The sequence below is a fragment of the Nothobranchius furzeri genome, chromosome 11 (genome assembly GCF_043380555.1).
Source record: "Nothobranchius furzeri strain GRZ-AD chromosome 11, NfurGRZ-RIMD1, whole genome shotgun sequence".
NCBI lineage: Eukaryota > Metazoa > Chordata > Actinopteri > Cyprinodontiformes > Nothobranchiidae > Nothobranchius > Nothobranchius furzeri.
In genome coordinates, this window is record NC_091751.1 from 24,896,135 (window position 1) to 24,923,457 (window position 27,323).

The 27,323-nt window shown below is 43.8% G+C and overlaps 1 protein-coding gene across 2 annotated transcripts; it reads left to right on the plus strand.

The window, feature by feature from the left end:
* Positions 1–80: 80 nt before the first annotated feature.
* top2b (DNA topoisomerase II beta) lies at positions 81–27,135 on the plus strand. Of its 2 annotated transcripts, none has more exons than XM_054745620.2 (36): positions 81–579; positions 3,654–3,818; positions 4,413–4,503; positions 5,117–5,180; positions 7,347–7,492; positions 8,164–8,261; positions 8,794–9,006; positions 9,562–9,735; positions 9,808–9,909; positions 9,991–10,128; positions 10,206–10,344; positions 10,708–10,865; positions 11,702–11,827; positions 13,089–13,199; positions 13,286–13,391; positions 13,470–13,579; positions 15,462–15,554; positions 15,648–15,762; positions 15,882–16,003; positions 16,301–16,449; positions 16,597–16,828; positions 17,317–17,451; positions 18,669–18,869; positions 18,956–19,151; positions 19,320–19,411; positions 20,592–20,747; positions 20,903–20,986; positions 21,098–21,292; positions 21,369–21,492; positions 21,578–21,736; positions 22,311–22,533; positions 22,611–22,693; positions 25,492–25,590; positions 26,186–26,317; positions 26,392–26,477; positions 26,657–27,135. In XM_054745620.2, exons 1-36 carry the CDS (start codon positions 538–540, stop codon positions 26,819–26,821), a joined length of 4,824 nt encoding a protein of 1,607 aa, XP_054601595.1. In that variant the 5' UTR covers positions 81–537; the 3' UTR covers positions 26,822–27,135. The 2 variants fall into 2 exon arrangements, with proteins under 2 accessions (XP_054601595.1, XP_054601602.1); XM_054745627.2 differs by having other exon boundaries at positions 25,495–25,590.
* The last annotated feature ends 188 nt before the right edge of the window (positions 27,136–27,323 follow it).

The window sequence follows — 27,323 nt, forward strand, 5'->3', positions numbered from 1 at the left end:
CAAAATACCGGTGACTTTAAAAAGCAGACGCCTGATTGGTCGCTTCATGCGCGAGACGATTAGCCGTCTAGCTTGCAGATGGCGGAGCCGGACATTGGGCGCTGCTGTTAGCTGAATATAAATTTTTATTTCCAAGAAAAAAAGTCATTAATAAGCAATTTTTAAGCACGTCTAAAGTATTATTTTAAATTGTGTCGTTTTGTCGTGTAATTTTAAATCTATTTAATTAATCTCCTCTGTACAGTATTTATTTTTTTAGCAAGCAACCCGGTTAGCATCTTTGTTGAAAGTTTAGGCCTGCTGTACCACCGCTTGTCGATTTTAACAATAGCTGCGATTTGCTTACATTTTTTTAGTCGTTTTGAGTCATTCCGAGGATTATTTTACGAACCAACAATGACCGATGATGGGATATAAACCCGGTTCCCGAATGTTTTAGTGAGTGAGATTCTTGTGATGTTAGCGGACTTAACATTTCTGTGGAACTGAAGACATTTGCGAGTTGCATCATAAAACAACTTCAGGATCACAAAGAGGATGTCTAACGGCGCTGCAGGAAACGGGGGTCTCCCCTGGTTGGTAAGTTAGTTCTGGAAACTAGCTACCGACATGCTAACTAGTGTTTGGTGTTCTCACGCTGTTTTCTGTGGCAGCACACCTCTAACCCAAGCCGGGTCGCTGATTTAAACCCCTCACCGTGCCGGTGTTTATCTTTCTGCCCACGCCGGGCACAAGGTCAACAGACCCTCAAAGGAAACCAAAAAGTGTCTGGGGACTGTGATGCTCCAACATTCGTTATTAAAGTTGCTCGATTGTTTATAACCCTAGCATAATAATCACATAACAGTCATCACTTGCTCGGAGTGCTGGGGAAACCTAAAAGCGCTAAAGATCTTATTCATAATAAACAAGTAAACAAAACTGATTGAAGGTGCTTCATCACTGCTGCTGTCATTAACAACCAGGTATTACTTGTTTATCAATGTTTATTACCCCGGACTCCAACTCTTCTTCAGGCATCTCCAGAGTCAGATTTTGTTAAAATAATTGTGACAAAAGTAAAGTAGTAAAAGAAAAAATCCTAAAATCTTGTTTTACTGAAGTATAAGTTAGTCAAAAGCTCGTGTGTCTGACACCGAGTCATAAAAATTGAGTTGTGGAAAGCCCTCTACTAAGATGAACTTGCTCTTTAAAGGGGCATTATGGAAGTCTGACAGCCAAAACATGTATAGAAATAATAAATGTCTTCTTCATACATTCTCCTGCAATGCCCTGGTCCTGTATGAATGAGCCCTGGCATTTTTACTGTGATTGCCTGTTTTTCTGTAAAATCACAGAAAAAGAGAGATGCTCGGGTCGAGCAGGCTGCTTCATGCGCATTCACGCTCAGGCATCGCCTGTAGCATTTGCTATCCGTAGCTTTAGCAGCAGAGAGAGAGGTAGTGCCAACTCAGCGACTTTGTCGCTGTTCCTAACGCCTAGTGATGAACCTAGCTACATTTCTGAGGACCCTTAGCTACCTTCATCTAGATATTTCCTGCAAATTAGCAACAAAATAGCCATTTTCACTTCGAATCGTTCTTTGAATGTTTCAGCTATCATCATGGATATAAAAGTTACAGATACAAAACACGCAACTGGCGTTATAGCTCACCTGGTAAGACGTCGGACTGTCGTGCAGAAGGACCTGGGGTTCAAATCTTGTTGCGACCATGGTTCTTTTAGACTTTCTTTTTTACATTAATGGTATATTTTTTTTACAGTAAGATGCCCAAATTTTTATTTGAGACTCGCCGAACGGCATTGTATTCACAGATAAAAAAGATGTGGGTTCAACTTTCATTTTGGAACAATTTTTCAAGCAAGGGAAGGGAATGATCTGAGCATGCAGGGAGACTGACCCAAGAGAAAGGTACAGAACCAAATTAATTAATTAGCTGCGTGTTCTCCCGTCCTCTGTCCTCCGGGACACACACACACACACACACGGGACTGTCTCAGCTGTTATTTTCCTTAAGGAGTGTGCACGTACAGCATGCGCGCCTCGTGCACGAGCCTACTATTGAAGATGCCGTTACGCTTTTGGCCTGAGGGGGCAATCGCGAGCATAAAGATTCAAAACTCTGTAAAGTCCCTTTAATTTTCAGATGTTAATTTTTTTTGTCCGCTTTTGTTTTTCCAGAAATTTTTATTTTCTTGAATAAAACTGTTAGTTTGAAAAACAATTATTGTGTTGGTGCGGAATAAAATGAAAATGAATGGGTGAAACTCAAAGAATTAAAATATAGTGCAACAGTCCATTTATTTCAGTAATTCAGCTTAGACTGAGAGACCTTCATTGATAAATTATTTTTTACTTATTTTTGAAAGTGAGTTTTTCATGCATGCTAAACATGAAAATAGTCTCCTACACCTATCTCCTCCATTAGCTTCTGATCTAAAATAGACGGTGAAAATCGAGGATTTAAAAATTCTGACAGATCTACGTCACACTGTCACTTAACATTCATGGATTCACCTGTCTTGACTCATGACATGGAGGGTTGTTGTTGGTTTAGCGTCCAGGAAATGGCAAAGAACATCTCGGCTAGTAGAAGCTAACCGTTAGCATTAGCACTCCACCACTCAGCAGAACTCCTCCAGGCTTTTATTTGTGGAGCTAAAACATCACTGCAGAGCAAAGCGATTCAGTGATAGTCATGTTGCTGTTATCCAATCAGAGGCGAGATGTCAGAATATTAGGCAATAAGTTAAATAATCTGAGCATTTTTTTCCTCCCTGAGCACAACGTAGAAGGCATTCATTCCCACTAAAGACCACGTCAAATAAATTAAAATTAGAGTAAAGAACCTTTTTAAAGGCTCAGGAACTCTTTGCAGGTGTTTTGGATTCATTAGCTGATTAGAGTGCGACACTTTGAGTCTAGAATTTTGAACTGTTTCACAATATTCTAGTTGTCTGAGATTTTGAATAAGATTTTCATAAGCTTTAAGCCATATTCACCACATTAATAGCAAATAAATGCTTGAAATATCCGGCTTTGTGTGTAATGAGTCTATCTATTATATTAGTGTTGCCTTTTTAGTTTAATTACCGTAATAATTTAATTTTTGAACCATATCGTAATTTTTACATTATTGTTTAGAATGACAATACTCTACTCTACTAAATCCAAACCTATACGTGAGCCCTCGGGGGTCTAGCATCTAGTCAGACGTGTTTTCTGTGTTTGAAACCTAAATATTTGGAAAACGAGCAGTCTTAAATTATATCTACAGTCAGGTGTTTTGTGCATCTGATGTGCAAAACCTCAGGTCAGGAAGTGTGCTCCATTAATCAAAATGTGCCTCATTGAGGCTGATCTTTGTTTTATTATTTTTAAAATTTTGTTTCTGTGTTGCCGTACTGATCACTCATCACAGCAGCACATTAGCCTACGTGGTAGATTAGTGGGTGCTTTATTTCCTTACATTCATCACGATTATTTGTTGTGTAAAGGAAATGCTGATAAAATGACACAACCTATAGTCATCGACTCACAGTGGCAACAAAAGTCAAACAGATTTAACGCCTGCACCAGTCTTTCTTCTCCTTGCTGTTTTCTGAATGAATAAATACGTTATCTGCTCATAGCAACTGTTCTCGTCAAACAGGAGGCTGCCAATGGCAGAGGAGACGTTGGAAAGACGGAAGTTACCAAGAAAGACAAGGCCGCCTCCAAGTTATCTGTGGAGCGAGTGTACCAGAAGAAGACCCAGCTGGAGCACATCCTTCTCCGTCCAGACACATACGTGGGCTCCTTGCAGCCCGTCACCCAGGTGAGCTGTTACTGCGGCCAAAAACTCCCGTGGAGTTGATTTAACATCTAAACCCTGTTACCGTAATTTCCAGACTATACAGCGCACCTCATTATAAGCCGCAGATATCTACTGAATTGAAAACGTAGTTTAATTGAACATAACTGAACTGATCAGTATCAAACAAAACAGAAAAGTTATTGATTAGTTCATTCATCGTCCTCCTGCGCACTGAAACCACTGAAGTCATCTTCTTCAGTGTCGGAGTTGAACAGCCTCAGAAGAGCTTCATCACATACCTTTTCTGTGGCGATGTCAGTGTCGCTCTCCGTGTTGCTGTCATCATCCCGGGGTGAAGCTGGGGGAAACCAGCAGCGCTGTTTTACTGTGAAAAAAATCCTCCTGGGCGCTTTCTGTAGCGCTCCTTTAACCATTCCTTCATTAGACTTTCCAGCATCCATCCCTTCTTGTTGACTAAAGCCGCACCTCATCATAAGCCGCATGGTTCAAAGCGTGGGAAAAAGTAGCAGCTTATAGTCCGGAAAATACGGTAGTTTACAAGCTTGTGGATTTCTGTACGGTTCTCTCAATGCGCTTGTTTCTTTACTGTTTTAGCAAATGTGGGTGTTTGATGAAGATGTAGGGATGAACCAGAGGGAGATCACCTATGTTCCAGGACTCTACAAAATATTTGATGAAATTCTCGGTAAGTGAATCTGATCTGTTCACCTCATTCACTGGAGAAGGTTTTAATGGAGCTGCAGTATAAATTTCATGTGACTGGGCAGCACTGATGTGGTACTGGGCAGTGGTTAGTCCCTCTGAGCTGAATGGTGGTAGATGAAACGTGTAACACCATAGTATTTGTGGCAGCTTACAGTCAGGGTTATGGGCTGTTTTATTGTCTTTCTGAAGTGAAGTCAAATTAAACAAAAGGTTAATAAAGCAGGTGTCCCCGCTGTAAGGGTGATGTTTGTATTATTAAAGTGTAATCCACTGCAGTAGTTAGAAGTGGCCTGGTGTATTACTGGTGGCTGTGTTGGGACTGGTGAGCAGCAGAGGCTCAGTGGGTAGAGCGTCATCCACTGATGAGGAGTTTGGCTCAGCTAGGCCTCGGTCCCTCTTCACCTGTGCGTTTGTGAGGGTGTGTGCTCTACAGACTGGTTTAACTAGAATTCCTGACACTTGGAAAACTAAACCCAACTATGAGGGAATCTCTCCAGTATCGAATAATGTGATCTTTTTGTTCCTTACAGAAGGCTGGCTTTGTGCCTCCTTGTGTATAAATCTATGTAAATGCTCTTTTATTGTTTTGACAGTTAATGCAGCGGACAACAAACAACGTGACAAAAACATGACTGGTATCAAGATCACCATCGACCCGTGAGTACAGTCATTACAAGTTTTGAACCCGATGCCGTTGGACTCGCATCTTTTGTGAAACAAGTGTAATCGAGTGGAGTGGGCCGTTATTTTGTTGTGCTGTATCTTCATGTTGAGCTAATCTGAACTCGGTCAGTAGATAAAGAGCCGATCATACCTACAGTTACTTTGGTGTCTTTAACTGGGCTCTGATTCTCTGCTGCAGAAATGATCCTGTTTGATCTACTTCAGTCGCTCTGATGATTTTGTGATTTCATGGAGCAATTCGGACGGTTTTACAGATCCAGGGGTTCGGTCTGGCAGGATTTTAAAATTATATCTCTGCTAAAATATCAGTAATGCGGGACTGATGGAGGTTTAAAGAAACAGAAAGGTCATCATGTCACGTGTTACTGATATGTTGCTCGTATGAGGTCAGTGTACATTTACAACAGTAAATGTGCATTTTGCTGTGTGTAAGCAGCAGACCAGGTGCCTAAATACACAGCAGGTGAGGATGATAGGATCTGGTAGCATGAAAGCTAATGCTGTGAAAGTGGAGGAAGTCTCCAGATAAAAGTGTTAATCCAGGATGCAGAAATCTCTACTGGAATGGGAAGTTTTTCATTTCGTGTCCAGACTGCAGTTTAAATGTTGTCAAGAAATTTTAATTCAGTTTTTGTCTTTTGACTAAACTTAGCCACAATTTTGTCATCCAATTAGTTTTAGTCTAAGTTAGTCGACTAGAATATATGTATATTTCTTGTGATGCAACAGTTTTACCTCCTGAAAAGGAAATTGTAACACCTACTTAAATCTCACATTTCACACTTTGAATCAGTAAAACTTTATATTTAGAACTGTTTTAATAACAATGATTAATGGAAAATACCAAAACGAACACTGGCAGGTTGAAATTGTGCCTCTGAGTAATAATAAAGTAAACAAATCTGTATAATGTGCAGTAATATTTGTGAACCGGACAGGAAATGACAGTATACCATCACATTAAAAGCTCTAAGAATGCGAGGAGGTAAATTAAAGGTAAGAATTGTTTTTAGGCGTATTTATTAGTTTTTCCTGCACTAATTTGCAAAGTTGGGCTGCCTGAACGTTTTTTTCTCACAAAAACACAGAATGCTGATATTATCGGTCATCGCTACACCACGAAAATGAAAAAGGAGATTTGCGGCTCCGTGAGTTCAGTTCGGCCATGCTTCCTGTCGTCACCTCGCTGCTAGCACCACAACACTTTTATAACCAGGTGAAACCCCGGGTCTGTACTCGCTACGCTCAGCTGGAACAAGCAGCTTGTTCAAACAGCGGCCAGCTCTGGACTCTGATTGGTTCTTTTCTCGTCAAGTCCCGCCTGTTCCATCTGCTGATCGGGTCTTTTGTCCGTTCCACACGTTGTTCCCATTTCCTGATTGGATTTTCATTAATGTCAGTATTTGTCATATTTTTCTTTTGATAGACGTTGGTTTTTAGTTTTTGTCAAAAACCTGAAAATATTTCATCAACAAAATTAACAGTGTGTGTTTGGCATCACCAACCCTACCAAGCTGATAAATGCTGCAGCAGGATGGACCGAAAATGGTCTTTATTACCAACATATAGAAGTTTTGACACTTCCTGTTAGGGATGTAAGAAAATATCGATATGGCAATATATCGTGATATTTTTCCCTGCGATTATTACATCGATATTCAAATGCCGTGTATCTAATCTTTGAAAGAATTTACATGCAAACATTTGTGTATTTTCTTTTCGTTTTGTGCAATTGAATCGCCACCCGCTAGTTGGCAGCAGTGTGCAACGGGTTTTGTTTCCACTATTTAAAATGTAAATCCCTCCATCATGGGTCAGATACCTCATGTTAAACATGTTACGTATCAGTTTGGACAGTTTATTGAACATTCTTACAATAAATTCAGTAAAAAAAATTGCTTGTAACGTCTGACTGAATGTATTGCAATATATCGTGATATATCGTTCCGTCTCCCCTGTATCGTGATATGTATCGTATCGCCAGAATTTCAACAATACACATCCCTGCTTCCTGTCATAGAGTTCATTTTCTATAAAACGTGGGCTTCACTACAGGTGTTCCAGGATGCACAAATGATAAAAGGGATAATAAATCAGAATAATCAGGTGTAACCTCCAACTGCCTCTCTGTTCCTCCAGCGACTCGAACACGATCTCCATCTGGAACAATGGCAAAGGCATTCCTGTGGTTGAGCATAAAGATGAGAAGATGTATGTTCCGGCTCTGATTTTTGGGCACCTGCTCACCTCCAGTAACTATGACGATGATGAGAAGAAGGTCACAGGTGAGATCAGCTGACAGGATCACATGACTGATTTCACATCATGTCCTGATTCTGTGCAAACAAGTCACAATTTCAGAATCGATTCAGGTTCACTGAGTGTGTGCGTGCGTGTGTGTGTGTGTGTGTGTGGGGGGGGGGGGTCTGAACAGCTGAACAGCACAGTCTAGAACGAGCCCTGTAGACGACTCTACAGCATTAATGTTAAACGTAACCCAAGAGCTCAGCGCTCCAGTCACACCCTCCTCTCACGACGGCAACGGAGAACTGATTCTGTCACCGAACCACAACACCGAGACACCAGGACAACGCATCCCCTGCTAAGTAGCAGCTGGAGTTTAGTCAGGAGATTTGGACTCATGGAGGGTTCTTTATAAGATTGGGTGAATTTATCGATCAGCAATAGTCACTCTGATGGTTTTTTTAGGAGCAATTTTTTTTTACACCTATGAATTAGTCCCACAGGTGGGACATTGCAAACATCCACATCAAAGAACACTAAGTATAAACACATACATAACAAGATTCATGTGAGTCCTCTAAACGCTAAATATCGTGCTCAAATTAATCACCCATTTTCATTTTTGTAGACGAACATTTTTGTATGTCGCCCAGCCTTACTTACTCAGCAGAGATGCTTGTTGAATGAAGATCTGTTTGAAAATGTCTTTCAGGTGGAAGGAACGGGTTTGGTGCTAAACTCTGCAACATCTTCAGCACCAAGTTCACCGTGGAAACGGCCTGCAAAGAGTACAGGCACAGTTTCAAGCAGGTGGGTAGGGTCAGCCCGCGGGCTACACGGTCGTACGTGTCTGTAATCACAGGTCATTACATCAGTGTATTCTTTCATCTCACCTTAACTTTGCTGTAATTTTAATCAGTTACTGAGGCTGAAGAAGAGCTTCGTTAAACATTTAAAAAGCAGTGAATCAGAGTGCGTGTCCACTCACCACCCCACAGTCCCACTGATGATTTTACACACCTCCACCACCTTCCTGTGTCAGTAGTTTTGCACCAACACTTTTATTTAGCGCTGCTGCAGATAGGTGATGCTGCTGCAGGTGTCAGATCTCCTGCTGCTTATCTGTGGAGTAGTAATTGCTGTTTTTATAGGATCTTGACATGCGCTCAGCCTTAAGGTAAGGTTCCACTTTGCAGTGTTGTGCACCTACTGGGTGTTTGGGGATGTGGTCAAAGCACACCTGATGGTGGTCCGTGCACATTTAGGATGTTTTATTCTGTTGTAAGTCAGCTGGTCTCTTCAGCCACTGCAGGTGCGTTACTTTGTGCTCGATTCTCCTCAGACATGGCAAAACAACATGTGCAAGACCTCTGAGCCCAAGATCAAGTTCTTTGATGGAGATGACTTCACATGTGTGACATTCCAGCCGGACCTGGAGAAGTTCAAGATGGAGAAACTGGACAAGGATATTGTAGCGCTCCTGACCCGCAGAGCGTATGATGTAGCTGGCTCTTGCAAAGGGGTCAAAGTCTCTCTCAATGGAAAAAAACTACCTGTGAGTATCTTCGTCTTTCTTTCTTCACATCACACATTTCACTTTCTACTGCTCTAGTCCCCCTGCAGAGAGATTTCAGCTATCGTTTGGGGTAATGCTTCCATAACAGTCAACATAAGGGGCATTACCTGGACTCACCTCTTCACGATTTGGATTTTGTTTTCATTTCGGGCTGCACAGTGGTGTAGTGGTTAGTTCTGATGCCTTGCAGCAAGAAGGTCCTGGGTTCACATCCCGGCCTGGGGTCTTTCTGCAAGGAGTTTGCATGTTCTCCCTGTGCATGCGTGGGTTCTCTCCGAGTTCTCCGGCTTCCTCCCACAGTCCAAAAGGTTAATTGGTCTGTCTAAATTGTCCTTAGGTAGGGGTGTGTGTGTGTGTGTGTGTGTGTGTGCATTGCTGTTTGTCCTGCGTGTATCTGTGTTACCCTGCGATGGACTGGCAACCTGTCCGCGGTGTACCCTGACTGCTGGCCTGTTAGACATAAGCACCAGCCTATCAGGAGCACCAATGTGAATTTTCAGAATCTGAATTCTGTTTTTGTCTCTGATGCTTAAGGTCCACGGGTTCCGCAGCTACGTGGATCTGTATGTGAAGGACAAACTGGACGAGACTGGTGTCCCCTTGAAGGTGGTGCATGAAACTGTGAATGAGCGGTGGGAAGTTTGTCTCACCATGAGCGAGAAAGGTTTCCAACAGATAAGCTTTGTTAACAGCATCGCCACAACGAAGGTCTGCTAAGATCAGCTGTAGTCAGTTAGCGCACGAGCTAGAAGTGTTCCTGAGACGATGTGCATGTTTCAGGGTGGCAGACACATTGACTACGTGGTGGACCAGATTGTGACCAAACTTATTGAAGTGGTAAAGAAGAAGAACAAAGCAGGCGTGTCAGTCAAACCCTTCCAGGTAGCCACACTGAGGTTTTAAAACAAACAGATTTAAGTGTTTTACAAACAATTTAACCTTTTCATTCTCTCTGCTTCCCAGGTGAAGAACCACATCTGGGTCTTTGTGAATGCGCTGATCGAGAATCCAACTTTTGACTCCCAGACCAAGGAGAACATGACCCTTCAGACTAAGAACTTTGGGTCTAAATGCCTGATGTCAGACAAGTTTGTCAGAGCGGTACGGACACCTCTGCCCTGCTCCTCTGTTTGTTGATTCTCAGTCTACGAAATGACTTTGTTTCTGTTCACACCCAGGCGACCAACTGTGGCATTGTAGAAAGTATCCTCAACTGGGTGAAGTTCAAAGCTCAGACACAGCTGAACAAGAAGTGCTCGTCTGTCAAACACAGCAAGATCAAAGGCATTCCCAAGCTAGACGACGCCAACGATGCAGGTGCTGCCGACCGTTCCAGCAGTTCTGGTTTTGGCTGAAATGCTGAACCCTGATGTGGACCAGTGAGAAACAGACCAGTTCCAGTTCATCCTTCATCTCACTGATCTTAAAAACTACAGATACATTGCTGGACTTCACTGGACTCTACATTTGTTTTATCAAATAGAAAAATAGGGGATGAATTTACTTTTAGAATTTATGATGATGTTCCTACCGAGTCTCTCTAACTCACAGGCAGCCTTTTACCCAGCACCTGGTTGAAAGCGCTCACTCATTTTGGACAGTGGCTTTACATTAATCTGATTTGCTTGTTTTAGATTTTACAGCATTAATATTACATACATGTTCTTGTTCCTCACTAAGGTGGCAGATACTCCTCTGAATGCACACTCATCCTCACTGAGGGAGACTCAGCCAAGTCTCTGGCTGTCTCTGGGCTGGGAGTCATCGGACGTGACCGCTACGGCGTGTTCCCGCTGAGAGGAAAGATTCTGAATGTGCGAGAGGCGACGCACAAGCAGGTAAGAACCTGGACAGTGATGTAAAAAAATGATAGTAGCTGGGGAAATCCCAAACGTCACATGAACAATCTGAGAACCTCTCATTGGATTTATGAACCTTCAACAGAGGTGTGCCACGGTGAAGATGTGATTGTTAAACAGTGTAAGACGTTCTCCACTTAAACATGCAGGGTTACCCCCCCCCCCCGAGCACATCAGCCATACTGGGTAATGTTGGTCGGTCTCACGCAGGACGTGTTTGATCCCTGTAGGACAATGTCCTCTTGGATCTTCACAAGGTTCCAAGTAGAGCTCCGACGTACAACAAGAAGAGATAAAACATTTTCCGAGCAGCAATTTATTGAAACACTTAAAGTGAAACAGGCTGTTTTACAGCAGAGGTTTAAAACCACTCCTCTAAATAAACCAGTAACACCCCTCAGAAAATAAAATCAGAGGTTCAAACATGAGTTCAGCAGCTCCGCCGTTGTGGCTTCATGAAAGCGTTTTTATGAGTGGACTGGGAACATTTCTGTGAGACGGATTGATTTTCTATCAGCCAGAAAGGTGTTACTAATAATAGCACAGGCACTTCCTGTCTGCTGTTTCCATGTAATTGAAGGAGATGGGGGGGGGGGGGGGTGCCCCCGGGTGTCCTGTCTCCACAACAGCATCATAGCTGGAGGTTCCCAGTAAAGCCACAGTTAAAACAATAGGACCTTTGCTTGTTATCATATAAAAATCAGATTTTGTTCAAGCATGCTCTTCTAGGCCTCAGTTAGCTCACATTCATCAGACAGGATTTGTTTTAGGAGGATCGTTCTGCATCAGCTTGTGAGTTGTTGTTTTGATTACAGATTATGGAAAATGCTGAAATAAACAACATCATCAAAATCGTTGGGCTGCAGTACAAGAAGAGCTACGACGACCCAGAGTCTCTGAGGAGCCTGCGTTATGGCAGGATCATGATCATGACAGATCAGGTGACCCCCCCCCCCCCCCACACACACACACACACCACAGGCGTGGGTGGTAAAGGTGAAAGGTTAGGACGATTCTAAGGGCCCAGAGGAGCAGACCTCTTTTTCTCTTTACTTCTTTTCTCTTTTTAATACACACATTAAATGTGCTAGGGCCCTCCTGCACTTAATGTGTATTTAGTCTATTTTGACCATAGATTTAATTTTTAACAAATATTGTGTTTACTGCTTCAGTTACACCCCTCCCCTTTACTACGGTTCATTCCACCTGTCTGTCCGAGCTGCTCGCTAGCGTAACCATGAGCGTCGCCCCCAAGGGGCTTGTGGATGTTTTAACACCCACACTTGTTCTAATGAGGAGGTTAAACACACACACACTCTTTCTACAGCGTAGCTGAAAAACGTCTTTATCAGTCTGGTCCCTCCGTGTTTCTCTCGCTGTGTTTGCCCCCCCCCCCCCCGTCCTGTTGCTAATTGAGTCCCGCTCCGTTGTGCACCGGTGTTGCATCAGTATTCCGGTCGGTTCCATTGTTTAAATGCGTTTCTCCAACGCTCCGCGCCGCCCAAACGTCAAAAACGCATGAACTCATTACAAGCTTGCTCCCGCCGTGCGATCTGCTCGCACACACACAACAGAACTGCAGCCTCTGTGAGTTACAACATCTGGTTTGTACACATCAACACTTCATTCTGGAGCACAAACAACTGTTAGAGTTATGTGTATCATCCCTGCTTATGGGTCAACTCAGAGATTGCTTCTTGACTTCTTTCTTTCTCCTAATCAAGAACGCAAGATTAAATTATTATAAAAGACGTACCAGATTAATCTGAAGTTGGTTCCCTTTTTTGGTTTCAGAGGCAGAAATGGCAATTCTAACAAATATTTCCACTCCCTGAGCATTTTTACTCTACTCTAATTATATGTTTACAATACTTTGACTTTTCAAACCTGGACTAAGCTATCTTGCATTAATAGCACCTTCATGACCCTAGGCCGGGGATTGGGGCAGCAGTAGCTCAGGTGGTAGAGCTCAGGTGGTAGAGCGGGTTGCCTCATGATCGGAGGGTCATGGGATCGATTCCAGCTCCCGCCAGGGGTACCCTGCTGTTGTGTCCTTGGGCAAGACACTTCACCCAACTTGCCTGTGTTAGTGGTGGTCAGAGGGGCCGACAGCGCCAAATATATATATAGGGGGCCCAGAAATTCTGGCAGCACCCCTGCCTACAGGTGTCAGCTGAGGCTCTGACAGCTGTTTTTTATCAGGATCAAGATGGCTCCCATATCAAAGGTCTGCTCATCAACTTCTTCCACCACAACTGGCCCTCCCTGCTCAAACACACCTTCCTGGAGCAGTTCATCACACCGATTGTCAAAGTAAGAGAACAACCGACATAAACCTGCTCTAACCAGCCAGACGCTAAGGAAACCCACCATTCAGGTGAATTATCTTTCATCTGCAGGCCACGAAGAACAAGCAGGAGCTGGCTTTCTACAGCCTGCCAGAGTTTGAGGAGTGGAAGAAACAAACCGAGAACTTTAAAACCTGGCATATAAAGTACTACAAAGGTTTGTCGTAGATGGAGAGGATGACATTTCACTAGTCTTTTCACACATCAACAGTTTCCTTCACAAATTATGTTTCAGGTTTGGGTACAAGCACAAGCAAAGAGGCTAAGGAGTACTTTGCTGACATGGAGAGGCATCGAATCACATTCCGGTATAATGGTGCTGAGGACGATGCCGCCATCACTCTGGTGAGTGTAACCTCTGGTTTTACAGCTCTGTGAGTCCAAACCCCCAACAGGGTACAGAGTCTGTTTACAAGGTCTGGATTCCTGATTGGCTCAGTGTTGTGTTTAGTGTTGATTTAAAACGGTTTCTTTACATCTAAAGCTCAGTAGCTTTGGGTTGACCTTTCCCAACAAGGCAGCCACAGTCAGCTGACCTCATAAACTCAAAGATGGCTGTAATCTGAGGGTCTGGGATTAAGGAGGCAGGAGATTTACCTTTCTTCTGTGTCCCTGTGCAACAGCAGCTTCACACCATCAGTGTGTGAACGAACAAAGGACTTTGGAGGAAGCGCTTTATAAAAGTACAATAATATCATTGTTATTATGAAACAGATTTCAAATCTAAAATATTCTTTATAATCCCAGTAAGGAACTTTGTCACGTGGGACATTGTGAAGCATAGCGCCTTAAGTAGTGACAGAAACTGTAATTCTGCTGATTTTGGTGATTATTTAACAGAATTACTGCAGAAGCTGTGAGACAGACCCTGCTGCCAGACGGCTCCCAGCACTAGATCTTTAACTTTTGATCTTTGTGTTGTTTCTGCAGACTTTAGGAGCCAGCATTGAAATGAAAATGTGATGACTTGCACATCCCAGGTGAAATGTATCATGTTAGCAGCTGGAACGCCGTAGACAGCAGAGCAAAGCAGACACACAAGTAGGGTTGTCACGGTAACCGGTGTAGCGGTAAACCCCGGTAAAAAAGTTGACAATAATAATAACCGTCTTGTTTTAAAAAACTATATTATCTTGTTGGGATTACCGTGGCTGCGGTGTAGGCGCGTGACCCTTACCAGCCACCGTATCATCGGCTGAAGTTGCCGGCGGCACAAGCGCACTTTGTTGTTTATGACCAAAACTTTCTTGAAGCTTAAGCTGAAATAATGGCCAAAGGAGGAGACGGCAGCACTCAGGAGGACATTTTTTATCCCTCAAAGAAGACAAAGTGGGAAGTACGGGCATCTTTTGGATATTTGAAGAATGCCGAGGGACAGTTTATAGAAGACGGCTATCCTGTTTGCAGCACGTGCAGAAAAAGTGTCTGTGAAAGGCAGCAACGCTTCAAATCTCATGACACATCTGCGTGACCATCACCCACAACTCTACAGTCAACGCAAGGCAAGTTAACGTTAGCGTTTTAGCTAAAATGCATGATCCGAGGATTTGGGTTGAGGGAGAATGCAACGAGTCGCTATATCAAGCAGCCGCAGCGCCGCCACCTGCATATAAACCGTGTCGCGGACACCCCCATGTTGAAATGACGCTATGCATTACGGGGCTCCCAGGGGCAGATAAGAGTTGGTCTCTCTCCGAGAATAATTATGAATTTAACAATGATTACTGCCTGATGACATTTTCCCCACATCTAAAAAGCTCACTGGAAGGACACAAACCGAGGACAATATTTTCCTGATATACGGATTGCTCAAGTAAGGGTAAAAAAGTATCTGATTAGAAGGCTACTTGAGTACTGAGTATCATCTGATCTAATATTTTTAAATGATGACATCAAACAGACATAAAATAAGAAGTTATGGGCAAATATTGCTATTTTAAAGACTAAAGGGAAAAATGTAAAAAAGTAAACAACATAATTACAAAATAACACATTTTAGGCAAAATTTAGACACAAACTGAGGACAATATTTCCTGACATACAGGATTTATTTAATTGTGTGAAAATGTAGCACGTTTAAAAAAAATACCGCGATAATACCGAAAACCGTGGTAATTTTGGTCACAATAACCGTGAGGTTAAATTTTCACACCGTGACAACCCTACACACAAGGAACTTCAGTGTGTTTGAGTCCATGGAGGCTGCAGCTGTGTGCTTTTGTTCCAGGCGTTCAGCAAAAAGAAAACCGATGACAGGAAGGAGTGGCTGACAAACTTCATGGAGGACAGACGTCAGAGGAGGATGCACGGCCTTCCAGAGGTTTGTGTCTGACATCACATCTGTTCTTTACCTGGTCATTTGTAATAAATGATGTTTCTTCTCAAACCTTTTCCTCCTCATTATCACCTACAGCAATACCTTTATGGAACTCAGGCCAAACACCTGTCGTACAACGACTTCATCAACAAAGAACTGATTCTCTTCTCCAACTCTGACAATGAGAGATCCATCCCATCCTTAGTCGATGGTGTGTGTATTTTCTACCTTTGTACATCTAAACAACCTAGAACATGTGTTTACGAGGCTTTTGTATTATTGACAAGCAGGATGTTGTGATGATTATGTTCATAAGTGTGTTGATGTCAGGCTTAAAGCCAGGTCAAAGGAAGGTGTTGTTCACCTGTGTGAAGAGGAATGACAAGAGAGAAGTGAAGGTTGCTCAGCTGGCCGGTTCTGTGGCTGAGATGTCTGCCTACCATCACGGAGAGGTGAAGTTACTCCACGTACTTCAGCAGTGGTGTTAAGAGCCAGCCCCACCCTCTAATAGTCTGTTTCATGTTATTGGTGTATTTATCACATAAGTAAACAACGTTTCATCATACATCACACATGTTCAAACACCCGTACTAAACACGACAACGGTACCTCTCGACTCACATACCTTTTAATCACACAAGTTCATTTTACTATATTAACTTGCTCTTAACTAGACAAGTGACAAATTATTTACTAATAATAATTCCCTCATTTTATTGTTGAGTGTCCACTTCCTGTTTGTCTTGTAGCAAGCTCTCATGATGACCATCGTGAACTTGGCCCAGAACTTTGTGGGGAGCAACAACGTAAACATTCTGCAGCCACTGGGTCAGTTTGGAACTCGCATTAATGGAGGGAAAGATGCTGCCAGCCCTCGTTACATCTTCACCATGCTCAGGTAACAAAGAGTAATGCTAGCTTTATTGATTTGTTTTAGAAAGTTCTTGATTTTATCCTAAATGTTCTCTAAACCAGTCATCTTCATGGGTTTAGCTGTTTTACTAACAGTTAAAAACTGGTGTCATGGTGCTGTTCCCTTTCTCAGTCCTCTTGCCAAGTTGTTGTTCCCAGCGGTGGACTCCAACCTACTGAAGTTCCTGTACGACGACAACCAGAAGGTGGAGCCAGAGTGGTACATTCCCATCATCCCCATGGTTCTGGTGAACGGCGCCGAGGGCATCGGGACGGGCTGGGCTTGTAAGATCCCGAACTACGACACCAGAGAGATCGTTAACAACATCAACAGGATGCTAAACCACCAGGACCCCCTGCCAATGGTAAAAATAAACACTGCGGACAAGAAGTGTGTGTGTGTGTGTGTGTGTGTGTGTGCGCGCGTGTGTGTGTGTGTGTGTGTACTGTCAAAAGCTAAACATTTACATCTAGAAATCTATCAGTTAGTCGACCGTTTTAATGAACAAAGATGTAAAACTCATTCATTTTAGGGCCAGGGTCAGTTTGAACTCCAGCCACAGGGACTGATGATGTTCTAGCGTCCATGTAGCCCTAGCTAGATCTTTTTTACTGATGCTAGTGGGCTCTGAGCAGAAACATCTAAAGCTTAGTTCAAGTCCATAAATGTTCCTAGTCTAAGCTAAAGAGGCAGCTATGTGAACCTGAGTGCTGAGTGAACAAAAATCATTCCAGGAACCAGAAGCATCTTCTTGGTTTAGAAACCTCTGAAGATATTTTCTCCTACATTAAATGAAATGGTGCTTTCTGTGTGTATCTCAGTGTAATGCCTCATGTGTCTGTGTAATTATAGCTTCCCAGTTACAAAAACTTCAAAGGGGTTATCCATGAGCTGGGACACAACCAGTACCTGGTCAGTGGAGAAGTGTCGGTCCTGGACAAAAACACGGTGGAGATCACAGAGCTTCCTGTGCGGACGTGGACTCAGGTACCACTCAGCTTCTGCTCACTTTAAGGCTAACATTAACGTTTGTTACAGGAGAGAAGACAGCAAAAAGAAAAGTGTGATTTGTGTAGGGACGGGTACCGAATTCGGTACTTTTTAAGGTACCGACCGAGCACATTGTTTCAAACGGTGCCTTGTTTCGGTATCCGTCCATCATAACGAGAACTTGCCTAGACAGCTGCGCATGCGCAAGAGCGTTATGTCATAGGTCGATGCGAGCGAGTTGTAAACAGAGCAGCATGGTAGAAAGAACGCACGCTAAAGCTTGGGTCTACTTCACTAAATGTGATGGGTAACTGGGTGATGATGAAACCAGCGACAACGATCTAGGTGAGACATCCTCATCTTAATCTGCTCCGGTAGGTAAATAAAATGTTTAAGATAATGTTAGCTTGATTTGTTAGCTTCCGTTTCACTAATGGTGCGTTCGCTTTCTCCTCGGAACTCCGAAATTCTGACTAGAAGAACATGAACGCGCTCTAAAGTTTGGCTTCACTTTACTAAATGCGATGGGTGATTGGGTGAAGATGAAACCAGTGACAACGATCTAAGTGTGAGGCATCATCGTTTTAATCTGCTCCAGCAGCTAAATAAAGTGTTAAAGATAACGTTAGCTTGATATGTTAGCTTCCATTGCCACCGTTGTTATCAGCTAATGGTGCGTTCGCTTTCTCCTCGGAAATTCTATCTTCCCAGTAGGAAAAATCAAATGAAAAAGGACGGCAAAAGGAATGAAGATACACAGTAAATTTAGTTCACAGTAAAGATGTTTGCCTCAGTTTAATTATCAGCTTATAAAACTACAAGGACGATGTTAAAATACAAACAGTTGTATGTTATTTATCGTGATTTTTATCAAATATTGTTATATATTGAGAAAAATATATATCTAATTATAAAAGAGAATTAAAATATGAAACACTCAAAAGTATCGAAAATTGGTACCGTTAAGTACCGGTATCGATTCGTAGGTACCGGGAATTAGTACCGGATCGGTTCAAATGTCAAAGGTACCCATCCCTAGGTTTGTGTCATAAGAGGCAGGAGATTATCTAGAGGTCTCGTTTTAAGGAGACAACAGTTTCTGGTTTACATCAGCAGCTTCAGTAAGGCTAACGTCTGTTTGTGCTGGATGAATAGGTGTAGGAACATCTGGATGGATGGTAGGTGTGAACCTGTACTCTGACTTTTGTGTCCAGGCTTATAAGGAGTCTGTGCTGGAGCCCATGCTGCAAGGCACCGACAAGACCCCGGCTCTTATCAATGATTATAAGGAATACCACACAGACACCACTGTGAAGTTCGTGGTTCGTATGTCTGAGGAGAAGTTGGCTCAAGCTGAAGCAGTCGGTCTCCATAAAGTCTTCAAACTGCAGTCCAGCCTCACGTGCAACTCCATGGTAAAAAAAAGGGAATTGGTACCAGTTAGGGTTACTTCCTCCTTTGGGTGATGTGGGTCATTTAGTTTGACCGGTTTGTTTTGTAGGTTCTGTTTGACCACATGGGGTGTCTGAAGAGGTATGACTCAGTCCAGGACATCCTGAAGGAATTCTTTGAACTCCGTCTGCATTATTACAAACTGAGGAAAGACTGGCTGGTGGGGAGTCTCGGATCTGAGGCTGCCAAACTGTCCAATCAGGCTCGCTTTGTGCTGGAGAAAATAGAAGGAAAAGTTTCTATAGGTACCATTCTGAACATCCGAGTGCATCTTTTCAAAATCAATAAAAAATACACGTCATTAGTTCAACTGTCAACATTGATTTACCCTTTACTTCTAAAATAATGACAGTAACTTTTGACGAGGTTTACTTGTTCAGGCTTCATCCAACTCCCTCCATTGTTTCTTGTAGAGAACAAATCTAAACGGGAACTGATCCGCATGTTGGTGCAGAAAGGTTACGAATCTGACCCGGTCGCTGCCTGGACCAAAGCTCAGGAAAAGGTGCAACACACCTGGACACACAAGCATTTCAGGACACACTCGCACACACCTGGTCATGCTAATACACTCCTGGTTGTGCTTACACACACCTGGTCATGCTAACACACACCTGGTCATGCTAACACACACCTGGTTGTGCTTACACACACCTGGTCATGCTAACACACACCTGGCTGTATTTACCCACACCTGGTCATGCTCACACACACCTGGACACACTCGCGCGCACACCTAGTCATGCTAACACACACCTGGACACACTCGCGCACACACCTGGACACACTCGCGCACACACCTAGTCATGCTAACACACACCTGGTTGTGCTTACACACACCTGGTCATGCTAATACACACCTAGTTGTGCTTACACACACCTGGTCATGCTAACACACACCTGGCTGTACTTACCCACACCTGGTCATGCTCACACACACCTGGACACACTCGTGCGCACACCTAGCCATGCTAACACACACCTGGACACACTCGCGCACACACCTGGACACACTCGCGCACACACCTAGTCATGCTAACACACACCTGGTTGTGCTTACGCACACCTAGTCATGCTAACTCACACCTGGACACGCTCGCGCACACACCTAGTCATGCTAACACACACCTGGTTGTGCTTACACACACCTAGTCATGCTAACACACACCTGGTTGTGCTTACACACACCTAGTCATGCTAGCACACACCTGGACACACTCGCACGCACACCTAGTCATGCTAACACACACCTGGTTGTGCTTACGCACACCTAGTCATGCTAACTCACACCTGGACACGCTCGCGCACACACCTAGTCATGCTAACACACACCTGGTTGTGCTTACACACACCTAGTCATGCTAACACACACCTGGTTGTGCTTACACACACCTAGTCATGCTAGCACACACCTGGACACTCGCGCGCACACCTAGTCATGCTAACACACACCTGGACACACTCACAGACACATTCTGGACACACACACACACATCTGGACACACTAACACATATTTGGACACACTATCACTCACCTGGAGCTGACGAGTAAACTGGTGCTGATGCTGGGTTCATGATGAAAAGCCCAGATATCCAATCATTGCTATTTTTAGCATCAATTGGTGTCAGGTTCTCATTGCTCTGCTGCTGCGCTGCGCTGCTGACTTCTTGTGGTTCTGAGACAGGCCCAGGAGGAAGACTACCCTGATGCGAATGACAGTGACAGCTCGGTGGATTCTGGCCCCACGTCTGGTCCAAACTTCAACTACATCCTCAACATGCCTCTGTGGTGTCTGACTAAAGAGAAGGTTGAGGAGTTGCTCAAGCAAAGGGATCAGAAGGTATACACCATCAGCTGACTTTATAGATCTATTAGCCGAGGTAGATGGAATTTGTTTGTTTGTCACCTAAAAATGACACATCCTTCTGTAACGAAGCTGTTTACCTGATGACAATTCAGAGTCACTGGTGTGTAGTAAATGTCTGTGTTTTATAGAGAAGTGAACTCAACAATCTGCAGAAGAAATCTTCTGAGGATCTGTGGAAGGAGGACTTGGCTGTCTTCATCGAGGAGCTAGATGTGAGATGCAGTAGATGGCCACTGAAAAAAATAGCCTTTACTGTCATATTCTCATAAAATGTAAAGTAAACATGTGCAAAACACAAATGTTGTAAACAATCTGTTTGACAGAATGTGGAGACCATGGAGAAAGAAGAGCAGAATTCAGGAAAGGCCATCAAACTGGTGAAGGGTAAAGTGGGCAAACCTAAAGCCAAGAAGATGAACCTGGAGGAGACCATGCCTTCACCGTTTGGCCGTAGGGTGGATCCGCCCACCCAGCCAATAAAATCGGATGCAGCCAAAAAACTCGGCAAGAAAAAGAAGGTAGCAGCTGTGATGGTTGTAGCTGCAGCAACACCCCGGAAATCCAGGCTGATCAAAGCGTGTCTTCTGTCCTCAGAGTGACTTAGACGCTGTTAAGATGGAGTTAGATGATGATGGTTTGGGAGGTGAAGGAGCAGCTGGAGAAAACTCAGTGTCCAAACCCAAAACCCCACGAGTGAAGAAGGAGAAGAAAGAGCCGGGTAAGTCGTTTTACTTCAGAGTGAGAGTGGTGAAGCTTCAGATGGAATTTTACAATGACTAAAGACTCCGTTAAACGTGCTGCAGGAACTCCCCGAGTCAGGAAACCTCCCGCACCCAAAGGTGCTTCAGTTAAGAAGGTGAAGAAGAGAAACCCCTGGTCGGACGATGAGTCCAAGTCTGACAGCGACCTGGAGGAAAACGAGCCCATCATTCCCAGAGAGACCAAGTCTCAGAGAGCATCAGGTACAACCTCCCTGTCCCATCATGCACCTCTGTCCCAAAGGGTCCAGGGCTGTGTGTGTGTGTGTGTGTGTGTGTGTGTGTGTGTGTGTGGGTGTGTGGGTGTGGGTGTGTAACATTCTAATTGTGTTTGTGTAGTAATGAGACCTCAAACACACACAATTATGAGTCTACAGGAAATTCCTTTACTCCGTATTGAAGAACTCCCAAAGCTCTGGCATTCGCCTCCACAACACAGGAAATAATGCTGCGGTTGCTTTTTAACATAATGAGGTGGTGTGTGTCACAGTTGAAATGAAATGTTTATGACCTCATCGTTTTAGCCAGTTCGTTACAGCGTTTATTTAGGGTGGATTTGTTTTGTCCTGAGACATCTCGGCTAGGAGCTTTTCGTGTGGATTCACACGGAGCTGCTTGTCTCTGAACCTCCCGCAGCCAAAATTAGTGATTAGTTTTTGTCCATTTCGAGTGTCAGACTGCTCCGTCTGATGCAACTCAGCTGCAACCAAAATAATCACACCAGCACCCCCTGCAACAGAAATGTGTTCTGAACACTCGCTCTGCTCTGCTCTTCCAGCTTCCAAGCCAAAATACACGTTTGACTTCTCAGAGGAGGAGGAGGACGCAGATGAAGAGGAAAACGGTGACGACAACGTGGCTTCATCCCCTGTGAGGTCCGTCAAGGATGACTTTGGTTTCTCAGAATCCAAGGACCAATACAGCGACCAAAATGATGAGGATGAGGATGAAGATGACAACAATGAAGACTCTTTCTGCCCACCCAAACAGCAGAAGACCAAGTAAGGTTTAGCACATGAGCTTACTGTTTCTCTGCTGAATATTTTAATAACTCCTGAACTTCTTCTGCCTCTGAAAGGCCTGCTCCTGCAACGAAACAGAACGAGACAGCCAGCATCTTCTCATCCAAGTCGGTCTTCTCTGAAAAGAGCAACGACAGTGGTGAGCGTTTGTCCCTGAGCCCTGAAAGCTAGCCCTCAGAGTGCTTGGATGTTAAATATGGGCATTAAGTAATTTTTTTACATTTTGGATTTAAGCAAATGGTCATATGGTCATTTGGTTCAATTACATAAATGTTATAGTAGGGTTTATTTTCTTGTTGTCATTCAGGTAGGGCTGCAACAACGAATCGATAAATTTGATGAAAATCGATTACTAAAAGCGTTGGCAACGAATTGCGTCATCGATTCGTTGTGTCGCACAACTCTTCCAAAAGCGCCCCCCCTTCCCGCCCGCCGTTGCGCGCAGACCAGAGCAAGTCAGATCAGTGCGAGGGAGAGCCGCAGATCAGCGCGAGGGAGAACCGCAGATCAGCGGCAGATCAGCGCGAGGGAGAGCCGGCAGATCAGCGCGAGGGAGAGCCGGCAGACTTGCGCTGCTGCGAACCGGTTCCGCATTGTTGCGCAACGATCCAGGCAGCTGCTTCCAGCGCACGGTCCATTCTCAAAGTGGCGCAACCAAAAAACTATAGTTTGCACACGATCGTTCTTGTCCGCACATGTTCTCTATTTTCTGTCTTATTTGTGCATGAAGCTCGCTACTGCGGAGCTCATCACCTGTGCTGTGGTGATGTCACCTCACGCAGCATCGAAAACGCGCTCTGCGCTTTTCGGTCAGGAGATCCCTTTGATCTGCTCAAAAGTAACTGATGAGGTGAAAAGGTAAGAATCCAGGCAGCAGTTTTTCTGGAGAATTAAGAGGAGATGCAGGAAGATGAGAGACAGACAGGACAGGAAAATAGTTCAATAAAAACAAGAAAACAAAGTAAAATGTAGGTAGATTTATCTCCACTACACGTTTTTACCAGTAAAAAACAACAAGTTATACACATGTCATATTTATACATCTGATACAATTCAGATCACCTTCAAAACTCAGTCACACACCCAGGGCCGTTTCAAGACATTTTGGGGGCCAAGGCAAAATGCCCCCCCCCATAACTGGGCTCCCCAGAGGCCTCTGTGTAATCCATACCCTCTCCAGGAGTATTAGTTATACAGTGTTTATAAAAGCCCCTCAGACATTACTGACATGCTCTAATATTATCAGATGAAAAACTAAATTATCAGACATGCTGTCTCATCTGCTGCTTTTCTAAACTTGCAAAAAGTAACAAAACCATTTGAAAGCCACTATTTGTGGATTCTCTGAAAGTTTCCATGGAGTTTGTGACAACTTATTTTTTCATTGATCCTATCGTCTAATCTCACAGCTGAAACAAGCATCCTTAATAATCTGTGCACAGGAAGCTTACCGATGCTGTAGTAAAACAAAAGGTATAATAATTTATTATTAATAAAACCTTGTTGCAGCACTAAAGCAGAAAAATTAGATTTTGCATTAAATATGCAAAATATTTACATATGAATTGTTTTAGAGCCCTTTTATTGGCAGAATCTGATATTAATTTAGTTCTTACAAAAATTGGGTCCCAACATGGTTTGTGTGGCGTTGCCATAGTGTGACGTCATAGGCACAGATCCCCTGTCCTCTTGTTTGGAAATGGAAATATGGTCACCCTACATTAAACAAACTGTCCACCTGGGCTTTTGCGCTGCACAGAGACGCTTCGCTGCCTACGACTGAACGTCAGTTGAGAGTCAGTCTCATGCAGACTGACCAATGAAGAGAGGGCCTCAAGTTAAGACCCTCTCCTCATTGGTCAGTCCACACGAGGTGGGTCAAAGGTTACTCTGGGCGGGTTACGTGTTGTCAGGCATTCAAGTATTGAGTATATTTACTGCATATTACAGTAAAATATTCTGTATGTGACCACATTATGGTGATCCTCGGGTCGTGATGATGGAGCCCTTGAATATTGTTGCCCAGGGTACAACAAAGTGTTAATCTGGCCCTGGTTCCGCCGTCACATTCCCGCAGAAACTGGTTGATCACACCGGGGCCAGACTACTAGCTTGTGGTTTTACAACCACAATGTCCTCAGAAGCAAAAATGCTTTTAAAAGGGAGGGAGGAGTCCTAACTGTTGCTGCAGGCGTGTTGTGTGAGAGTGCAGTTATATACTGGTTAATATATTTTTGGGTTCAGTTGCTTTCATGTGGCCTAATGTGAGTCTATTTGGGATCATTGGAATGATCAGCAGCATTTCTTGATGTGACTTTATGGCAGTTGCCCAGGGCATCATCGCAAGGAGGATGGCATTCATTTACTTTTGTTTTATTTGGTATTTTTTCAGTCATTTTTGGAAATAGTGATCAATTTTGATTAATTCACAGCCTATGTTTAATTACATTTAAAATAAATGTCAACAGATGAGATCAAACAAAACAGATGAGAATTGCCCTTAAGCTGTTTAACTTGGACCAAGCATTTTAGGTCACAGATAGATGTAGCTTAGGGTCTCTGTCTATGCACCTTATAAGACAATTTAGGTGATGGCATGTTGTTTTCCTGCTATTGAACTGTTTTCTAATAATGTTGTGTTAAATAAAGTGAAGGAAGGAGAGAAATAACGTTTCCCTAGCAGTTTTTAAAAATTTCCCCATGTAATCCGATTAATCGATTAATCGTGTTGAGACCCCATCCGATTAATCGATTATCCAAATAATCGTTTGTTGCAGCCCTACATTCAGGTTAGGGTTAGTTTACATTTCTACAGCTGTAGTTACCTTCTGCTCTTTGGTTTTGTGTTTACATGACAGTGTTGCGTTAAATTTGCTGGGTTCATAGAAAAATGTCACGTAAAAACAAGAAGGACAAACTGAAACTCTGTTTGTTTAGCAGATGGGTCCAAGTCTGAAAGTGATGACGACAACGGCCCGACGTTCTCCACCTACTCCAGCAGCTCCGCATTTGATAAACTACTGCCAGCAAAGAAAGGTAGTGTGTGTGTGTGTGTGTGGGGGGGGGGGGGCATCCTCCTAAAGTTTGGTTCATGCGTCCGCGAGGTTCGCACGGCTCCGTGCAGCAAAATTGCGTCATTTTAACAACCCCGCGCCTCCGCACGGCCCAAACTTTCCGCACCGCGCACCTAGGAAATTTTCTAACCACGCGGACAGTCGGACGCGGAAAAACATGGCGGACCGGCAAGAACTAGTATGGCAGAGGTTCGTAAATACAGACATTTGTATGATTCAGCTCTCAAAGATCACCGTGATCAACATGTTGTTAATAATTCTTGGAGAGAAATAGCTCGCACTGTCGGAAAAGACGAGGACGCTGTTAAAAATGCTGAAATGCCATGTTGTAAACAGTAATTTCTACTTCTACTATGGTGTAGTGTTGGATGCATGCCGTAGAGCTCCATGCTGCCCCCTACAGTTTGGGAGAATATTGGCTCACCGCAGAGACAAGCCGCATGAACCATAAACGCTGCGAGTTGTGAAGCGCGTTCCATCCGCGAGCCGCATCACCGCGCGGAAAGTGAATGCGTCAAGCATAAACCAAGCTTCATATCCCACCTTTGTTTCTGCAGCAGCTAAAAAGTCGTCTGATGCCGTTCCCAAACCTAAGAAACCACCAGCACCAAAAACAAAGAAACCAGATAAATCTATCTGGGATTCTGACTCCGACGCTGAGTCCAAGAAACCAACCTCTGCTGTTAAAGGTACCGCCTCCCTCTTCTCTTGTAACGACACCCTGCTGTGGGGGCAGTGGTTGACACCTTTGGGCTCATTGCAGGTAAAGGCCGGGGGAAGAAGAGGAAGGGTTCGGGATCAGAAGACGAATACAGTCCCATGAAGAAAGCACTGAAACCTGTTGGCAAGGTGAGTGTCTTCCTGTCCTGACAGAGTTTTGTCCAAACCTGGAAACTCACGATGCTGAGAAGCAGAAGAGAATTGGTCGGTGGTGGAATCCGCTTCCCCGCCTCTCCTCCCTGTTCCCCAGGTCTCTACCGAGGTGTTTGTAGGTCTTGTTAATCTCTAATGAAGAGTTTCCTCTGCAGAAGCCTGCCAAGCCTCCGTCTGATGAGGAGGATGAAGAAGACGGCACCACCATCAGCAACAAGAAAGGCCCGTCTCGCGACAGGCCGGGTCGGGCCCGGAAGGAGGTGAAATACTTCCATGAGTCGGATAACGAGGAAGATGACGACGATGACATGTTTGACTAGATCAGCCTTCAGTCCTGTTCTGATTCCCTCTGCTTGAAGGGAGGTTCCCTCCTGGTTTCCCACAGAATTTTGTACATTTTCTGTTTTATTTTGACTTTTCATTAATGGTGGTGTTCAATGGTTTTTTTATTGATGTGTAGTTGTTTTACACTTTTTATTAATATACATATACAACTTTGTTTTTTTTACGCTCATTGAGATGTTCTGTATGTGTCTGAAGCAGCTTTTAGAGGATTAGAGCGCCAGTCTTTAGCCCATTTGAACTAAAATAATATGTATCTTTTTGAACATGAAGTAAAAGTAAATGAAATGTTTATGGTTCATTGCTTTTTTTCTGAAAACTCAGAATCTGCGTTCCAAAAAGTTCCTGCTCACCTGAAACATGGCGACCGTCTGTTGGAAGGAGACTCGATCACATCTGAGTAGTCTTGAGTTTGTTCTGACTGAACACAGAAACGAGTCTAAGACTCCAGCAGTGTTCGGGCAGCAAAGCTTTCAGCTG

Coding starts and splice junctions, on each gene's coding strand:
- top2b (XM_054745620.2), top strand. CDS start 538: ATGTCTAACGGCGCTGCAGGAAACGGGGGTCTCCCCTGGTTG. Junction 16,004..16,300: donor CTGCCTACCATCACGGAGAG/GTGAAGTTACTC, acceptor TTTGTCTTGTAG/CAAGCTCTCATGATGACCAT. Junction 20,748..20,902: donor TCAAGCAAAGGGATCAGAAG/GTATACACCATC, acceptor TGTGTTTTATAG/AGAAGTGAACTCAACAATCT.